The 7542-nt window shown below is 47.2% G+C and overlaps 2 protein-coding genes across 4 annotated transcripts; one reads left to right on the top strand and one right to left on the bottom strand.

Annotated features, from left to right (window-relative positions):
• Positions 1-1418: 1418 nt before the first annotated feature.
• On the top strand, positions 1419-4191 carry LOC127768140 (protein IQ-DOMAIN 17-like). 3 transcript variants are annotated; one of them, XM_052293670.1, is made up of 4 exons: positions 1419-1638; positions 1780-1955; positions 2404-3479; positions 3568-4191. In XM_052293670.1, the coding sequence occupies exons 3-4, from the start codon at positions 2754-2756 to the stop codon at positions 3751-3753; spliced, it is 912 nt and encodes a 303-aa protein (XP_052149630.1). In that variant the 5' UTR covers positions 1419-1638; positions 1780-1955; positions 2404-2753; the 3' UTR covers positions 3754-4191. The 3 variants fall into 3 exon arrangements, 2 of the variants coding, with proteins under 2 accessions (XP_052149630.1, XP_052149631.1); XR_008016554.1 differs by lacking the exon at positions 2404-3479 and having other exon boundaries at positions 1419-1955; positions 3568-3657; XM_052293671.1 differs by lacking the exons at positions 1419-1638; positions 1780-1955 and having other exon boundaries at positions 2030-3479.
• Positions 4192-4592: 401 nt separating this feature from the next.
• LOC127765594 (glutathione S-transferase F11-like) lies at positions 4593-5773 on the bottom strand. Its single transcript, XM_052290531.1, has 3 exons — positions 5528-5773; positions 5405-5453; positions 4593-5323 (listed from the first exon to the last, which is right to left on the bottom strand). The coding sequence occupies exons 1-3, from the start codon at positions 5681-5683 to the stop codon at positions 4728-4730; spliced, it is 801 nt and encodes a 266-aa protein (XP_052146491.1). The 5' UTR covers positions 5684-5773; the 3' UTR covers positions 4593-4727.
• Positions 5774-7542: the final 1769 nt, after the last annotated feature.

Consider the following 7542-nt stretch of genomic DNA (forward strand, 5'->3'; position numbering starts at 1 on the left):
ATGAGATGTGGCACTATGTATTAATGATGCAGTATATATTTATAGATAACTATTGCATGAATAGATTATTAAATTGGCTATAGATAATTTGAAGCTACCAGTTGACTATACTATTAAACTTGCTCTTAGTTTGTGTTCGTTGCTTGAAGTTCCTAACTCACTCCTTCTCGTTTTCCGCGTGTACACTCCCCAAACTATTAACGATGCGTTTTTTCAAAAAAAATCTATAGGAAAGTTGCTTGAAAAACTCATATTAATCTATTTTTGTAAAAAAATTATGCATTAATTAGTCGCTCCGTTTTACATGCACCACAAATTAGTTCCCAACCACCAGGAAAAAAACCCCGCCTTATGATTGAATCTGAGCCATCCAGTTTAAGTTTTAGACACATGCATTCATATTTGCGGCTAATTATTATTTCAGTGGTAGCTTAGTAGGTGACATATGCATTGACAGCGACACGCTTGTATCAACTTCATCAATATGAAGATATATCGTACAACGAGATGCTTATGCTAACTTTGTTAATTTCAAGATATACATATTGTTAATTTTAAGATATGCTAGATAATAAAACATCGGTCTACGATGATTTCGTCAATATTAAAATATGCTGAATAATAAGATGTCGGTCTATGATGATTTCGTCAATATTAAAATATATTTATATGCTGGCTTAATTTTTAGAGGTGCTAATAGAGATAAGGGTGTGCGTGTGTACGTTTATAAATGCAAGTATGCGTGTGTATACTAACATCCGCGTCTGTACCGTATTTCGGGGGAAAAAGTAGTGCCAAAGCTGAAATTACTTGACCTCAGCATCAATTACCTTCAGTCTGTACCGAAGTTCAGCTTCATTCGCACCCTCATTCGCATCAGGCAGAGAAGATCATAACGCGCGGTACTCATAACTCAGGGAATCTGTTGTTATTATTCTCCACAAGGAAGATGGGCTGAAATCCCAGAGGCCGGCCTATTCTAGAATCACTAATACGGGCTTCCCGTCGAGGCCCACTACATCACCGTCGAGGCGACCATCACCGACACGCCAACGCGGCACAAACCAAATCGATCGAAAACGAAGCAGTCCCCAGATCCAATCCCTTCTATCTATAAAATTATCCTCGTGCTTCCACGTCATCATTAAATTATGAACCGTTGGATGAATATATTAGATCGTTTCTTAGACGTTGGATGGAATGCAACATAGAGCCCAACTCATTAGTCACCGGGTGAGTCTCTTCGCCTCCTCAGTACCAAATGTAGCCCACATGAACACATTGGCCCATCTCCACACACACCTACATGTATCCAGCCCGTCAATCCGTATAAAAGAGCTTTATGGCTGAACACCCCTTCAGTTGACATGTGCTACCTTAAATTATCTATAAATTTTAAATAGGGCTGTTAAAAAGAATTTCTCCAAAAAAATCTTGAGATTGTACCTCCTATCTAACAAATTATTGTTAACTAAGTCCCGCAGCAATGCGCGGGACATCCTCTAGTATCAAGACGCCCTAGTCCTCACCGACGCTTCCACCACGCGTCGACGCCCCGGCGGCACTTCCGCTCCAGATACTCCTCGCGCGCCGCGCCACGCCCTTCACTCAGCAAGCCCGCCTTGCGCCGGAGCCCGGGTACGTGACCGACTGCTGGGAGATAAGAGATCGCCCGAGCCTGGGATTAAGGCAGAAAATAGGGGAGAGGAGGAGGGAGTCTCTGCTACTTTGGCGGCGTTTTTTTTTTCTCTATTGCTCATGAAAGCTGGCGTGATCTAGGGTTTTGGGCATTGGACTCGGTGAGTCGTTCCAGGTGTGGTTGCAAGATGTTGTAGTCAGACCCAGAGTTTTGGCCGTGGCACCATGTCAAAGAGTGGGGGATTGTGCGCAAGCCTGACGCCAATCCTCTTGGAAGGAGCAAGGGGACATGGCTGTTCCGCTGATTTCGTACCTTCGTGAGTTTTCCGGTTCCCCTCCATCATCGTTATGTGCTTTTGTTATCTTAGGGCCTGTTCAGTTTAATATTATTTTCAACCATTTTTTCTGTAAAATTACCAAAATTTTGGTTACGTTTAGTTTGTTGCTAAATTTTAATAAATACATATGAAATCTTGCTAAAATTTTTGACAACTTTACCAAAATTTGGCAATGTCAAAACCTGATAAGATTGAAAATGGTAGTAAAGTGAACAAGCCCTTATTTCCCTTGGATGGATAATGTCAAATTACTCTAAGCTCCATGCCTTATGTACTATCTGTCTTTTAGGACAAACAAATGGTTGCAATTATATGCAGTGTGCTTGCGCTAATTGCCAAACATCAGTTCAACTATATTATAAGTTCATCTATCACGATTATTTACTCTTATTTTTCTGTACTAGTGATCAACCGCCCTTCATTTCAGAAATAATGCATCAAAGCAAATATGCGGATAAGTAGAACTAGTACAACTTATGCTGTACCACCCATCCATGGCTCACATGTTACATCCTCCCACGTTGCTTATACAAACAATGAATGAATAAACTACAGTCTGTTCGATCTCACGCGCAAACCTCAAATAAAACGACCATACCGACGGGCGACGGCCCGACGCCACTACGCCAGCTTTAGAGTTAGAGGCGCGCACATCGCTTGGATTTGCTCTGCACTGACTCCCATATATACCACTTCGCCGGCTAGGCGACCCAGCCATCCTCGCAAGTCGCAAGTCGCAACACGTAAGCCTGCACCAAGAACGACTCTTGCTTGACCATGCCGAGAGCGCGAGGTCTTTCCTGCCTCATGTCGCCGCTCAGCGGCAAGCGCCACGCCGGTGACGCACGCCGCAGCAGCGCCGCGTGCATATGCTGCATCGGCCCACACCACAAGCCGTCGTCCGCCGTCGGCGGTGGCGGCGGCTGCGTGCCCTGCCTCGCTCCCCACGCCGACCACAGCGTGAGAGCGCCTCTCACCAGCTGCTGCGGCAGCGGCGGCGGCGGCGGTGACAACAACCTCCGCGGCCGCAGCAGCACCACCACCAGCGCGCGCACGCCGCGCACACCCAAGACGCCGTGCACGCCCACGGCCCGGCGACTCTGCGGCGTCCGCTCCCGCACCCCGCGCCGCGGGCAGGTCGGCTGCTTCCAGTCGTCGGCGCCTGCCGCCGCAAGGACGCCGCGGACTCCCACGACGCAGCGCGCGTGCTACGTCCGTGGCACGGGCACGGCTCAGGGCAACGCGAAGCTGGGCAGGCGGCGCCGCTGGCTCCGGTCCACGGGCCAGACGCCACGACGCACGGCGCGCGCGGGTGGCGACGTCGGCAACGGCGGCGACGTCAAGGTTTACGACACTGGCCTCGTGGAGGCCGCCGCCGAGGAGTCTGTAACAAAGGAAGAGGAGACCAGTTCGAACGACGAGTACGCGCTGCTGTGCAGGCAGGGCTTCCCACGCGAGGACGTGGCCGCGGTCACCATCCAGGCCTACTTCCGAGGCCACCTGGTGCGCGCGTAGAAATAAAACTTGTATTAAACCGAGACCTGGTTGTTAGTTTCGGCCATTGGTAAGAGGATTCGCTTGTGTTTTGCAGGCGAGGCGGGCGTTCAAGGCGCTGAAGAGCCTGGTGCGGCTGCAGGCGGTGGCGCGGGGGGCGTACGTGCGGCGGCAGGCGGAGGTGGCGATCCACTGCATGCAGGCGATGGTGCGGCTGCAGATGCGCGTGCGCGCTAGGCAGGTGCTCACCAAGCCCAAGGAAGGGCAGCTCTTGCCGAGCTGATCATCAAAGCCGTACGTGTGCAGTGCACAACCACGTTACCGTGGGAAATAAACGTCGCCTGAATAATTCTGGAAATCTATCAAGTTAAGATGTTTGGCGTTTGTTGCTGCCGAGAACATCTTACATGGGCTGTTGGCCTGTTGCTGTGATGAACTTTCCGTGATTTGTAATTCTAAATATGTGTAATTCATATTTTGTCCTTGGTTTTCTTCTTTTACCCGTGGAAAATGCTTGACTGTTTCGTTTGGTAATAACCCGTTTTATTTTGTTTTCTTTTGATTAACTTGATCCTGTGACCTGAAGAATTATTTGACCCATATAGAAGTAGTTTAGTAATACACTCTTTAAGATTTGTTTTCATTTCTCACCCAGGCTATGTCGTGCCTCTCATGTTGCACAAGTTAATTAGTCAACTTGTGTCATGAAATCCTTTGTTTCGTAACCGGTTTTCCTTATTGTCATGCATTAATTAGTGCATTACCACATGATCTAAAAGGAAAACGGCTTATGGATAAAACACAGTCAAACTAAACTCATGGAAAGACACAATCAAAATTTCATTTTCATATGAAAGGGGCTGGCCAACATTTTATTACAAGGACGATAGGTAAACTGCAACTGTTACAACGGTAGAAAAACCACGATGCCGAACAAAACACGTAGTGACGACGTAGTACTGGAGGCCGGGCCAGACAATCTGCGACAAATTAATCGACACGGCGCGCAAATGGCAAAGGCGCAAGTAAAGTAACAGTAGGAAGCATACGTGACAACCCCTTGGAACTCATGCAGCTCGATCGTCGATATGCCCATGTTTAGTTGTTGTAGTTCTCGACTTGCTCGTTGCGGTAGTGCTGCTGGCCCTGGCCCTGGCCCTGCTGGTGCTGGTAGTTGTTGCCGGCGGACGGCGATTGCTGCTGCTGCTGCTGCTGGGCGTTGCCGGCGTGCGCGGCGGACGGCGGGCGCTGCAGGCTCTAGACGTACTCCCACGACTCGCGGCTGGAGATGTTGTTCCACCACCTGCTCACGTTCTTGCGCGCCTCGAACATGCGGCGGGAGCGCGGGTCGGAGGCGAGGCGGTCGGCGTTGGGGAGGTGGGACAGGTCGGCGATGGTGAACTTGTCGCCGGCCAGGTACGCCGCCTCCTCCAGCCGCTGCTCGTAGATGTCCAGCAGCTTCTCCAGGTCCTTCTTGCTCTTCTCGAACACCTTCCGCATCTCCTCCTCCTTCTGCTGCTGCTTGTTGCCGTTGGCGCCGCTCGCCGCCGTCTTCCCGTCCGTCGCGCCGGCCACCACGCGCTTGCTCGACGCGTTCGCCACCTGGACCTCCCTGCCATTGCTGTTGCCGTAGCCGTTGCCGTTCCCGTTCCCGTTGTCGTTCTGCTTGGGCATGTTGGGCGGCAGGAAGGCGAGGCTGTAGACCATCTCGGCGCTGGGCACGTCGAAGCTCTGCGCCTCCGTCTGCAGCCACTGCTCGATGGACGCGCGCTCCAGCGCGCCCGTGCCGATCAGGTCCGGGTTTCCCTGCCTCGCGTACTTGTGCGCTATGTGGCGAAGGATCCCCCTCGACTCTGCACGCATGTACGCATTCCACACCATTATTTACAGTCGTGCAAGTGTCAATCCGTACTACAAATCTCAATGCTAATTACCGGACAGGGTGAGGTTGTCATCTTCGAACGTGAGCGCCTCGCCGAGCGGCTGCACAGTTTTCCCCAGACGTGTCAGTCCGAGAATTGCACAACGACAATGTGGTATGCAGAGCATGAGTATACCTGAAGCTTGAGATATTGGGGCATGCGCTGCGTGCCGCGGTACGCGTCGACACGGACGAGCTGGAACTCGACGTCCTTCTCGAAGAGGCACATGAGCACGCGGGCAACCTCCGCCGAGGTGGGTGACCCGAAAACCTTCACGCTCGCCGGCGCCATTTCAGTTGCAGTGGGCGGCTAGTGACTCTACTGCAACTGTTGGTTGGGATTTGAGAAGGAAGTATTATGCAGATGGTGGTGTGTTCCTGCCGTTTGGGGGATAGCTTGGGTGTGCTTATATACATGCCAAAGTGGGGAGCATAACACGCTTTGCTTGCCAAGAGGTAAATCTAAAGACAAAAATCAAAGGGGGGAAAAGAGCTAAAGAGCAAAGCGCTGGATGCCAAAGGGAAAGACAAGGCTCATCTCTGCTGCCAAGGTTGTCTTGTGCATCATATCATGATCACACCCGCAAGCAACCAGGCGATGATGTTCATTAGAAAACATCATAATTTGTGTGCTTTAACAAGATCTAGTCGAAAATAGCAAGGTCTGAGAAGATTTCAGGGTGAAAAAAAGGAAAGGGAAAGATTCTGTTTCGCCTTGATTTGTTCAAGATCTGCTTACCAAAGGAAGTTTCAGATTATTCTACTACTATATGTCAAGTGCAAATATCTTCAGAAAGAAAGTATAGTGCAAAATAACTCCTAGTAATTCTACTACTCATGTGCTAAGGTAATTAAGTTGTTGCAAATATCTTGAGAGAGTGAACATACTACAGCAGACGAAATATATCAGATTAAAAGAGTCTCCAGATCATTTTTTAAAGAAAAGAAGAATCTCCAGAACAAAAACATAACATGACAACGTGACACCCTGACACATCAAACAAATCTCGTTTAATAAAGAAGTAGGAGGGAAAAGAGTTCAACAAAACATGGAACATTCCCCTCAATCTCAAATAATTATACACTAAGCTGATATCATCAAGCTTTAATAAAGGGTATCCTTTTCTTCTTTTTTTTTTATTCTCTGTTCTTCTGAAAAGAAATAAAGGGATTCATGAATTTAACTCTTCAACTCTTGTTACTGTCATATGCTAAGGGTTGCAATACCACCTCGCAACAAGTTTAATAGTATAGCCAACTACTAGCTCCAAATTATCTATAGTTAATCTAATAGCTAGTTCATACAATAGTTACCTGTAAACATATACTACACAATTAATATATGATCTCACCTATTATATACACATATATCTTGGAGTTCGTGCTGCAGCTGGCTACAAATCTATAGCCCGTTGGTGCTCTCTCACCTCCTTTATCTCCTCGAAATGTATTTATAGTTGACTTATAGTCTGCTATTGTACTTGTTCTCAGTTTTTTTTTACACCTAATGTATAGTGTTAGACTCAAATAATACACTCATCTCAAAATATAACAATTTAATATTGATTGGGATCACTTATATAGTACTATAAATAAAAACATGGGAGCATTCGTAGTATTAAGATAAGTCCCGTTTAGAACTAGGTTACTATATTCTACGATAATGGAGGTAGAAAAAAAAGAATCTTTACATGTTTTTGAGGTTGGTGACAATCTCAATAATTGTGAGGCGATTTACAACAATACTCTTCCCAACAGGCCAACACACGAATATTAGGCCCCACTACATCGTCTAAGCTTTAATCATTAGCATATCTGTTGTCTTAAATTAGAGACCACCTTATATACACATAGACACGTTAAGAATGTGCTGTCTTTTGCCTTTAACCGTATTACACATTAAAAAAGGTATGGAGGCGCTAGGCTCAAAACGTAAATATCAGGGTTGTTTGGTTGACACCCTCAATTTACCACAAAAGTTTTGACAAAATATGGCAAACCACATATTATGTGGTAATTTTGTGAAAAAAATATATGATAAGTGGGCCTAATTTCTTAAAAAGTGAAGTGTAACATAGTTGTAGCAACAATCAAATACTAGGCTAACTTATCAAAAGTGGATAACACAAATGTGGTAAAGTGTGGCTATCA

The sequence above is a fragment of the Oryza glaberrima genome, chromosome 3 (assembly GCF_000147395.1).
Source record: "Oryza glaberrima chromosome 3, OglaRS2, whole genome shotgun sequence".
Taxonomy (NCBI): Eukaryota; Viridiplantae; Streptophyta; class Magnoliopsida; order Poales; family Poaceae; genus Oryza; species Oryza glaberrima.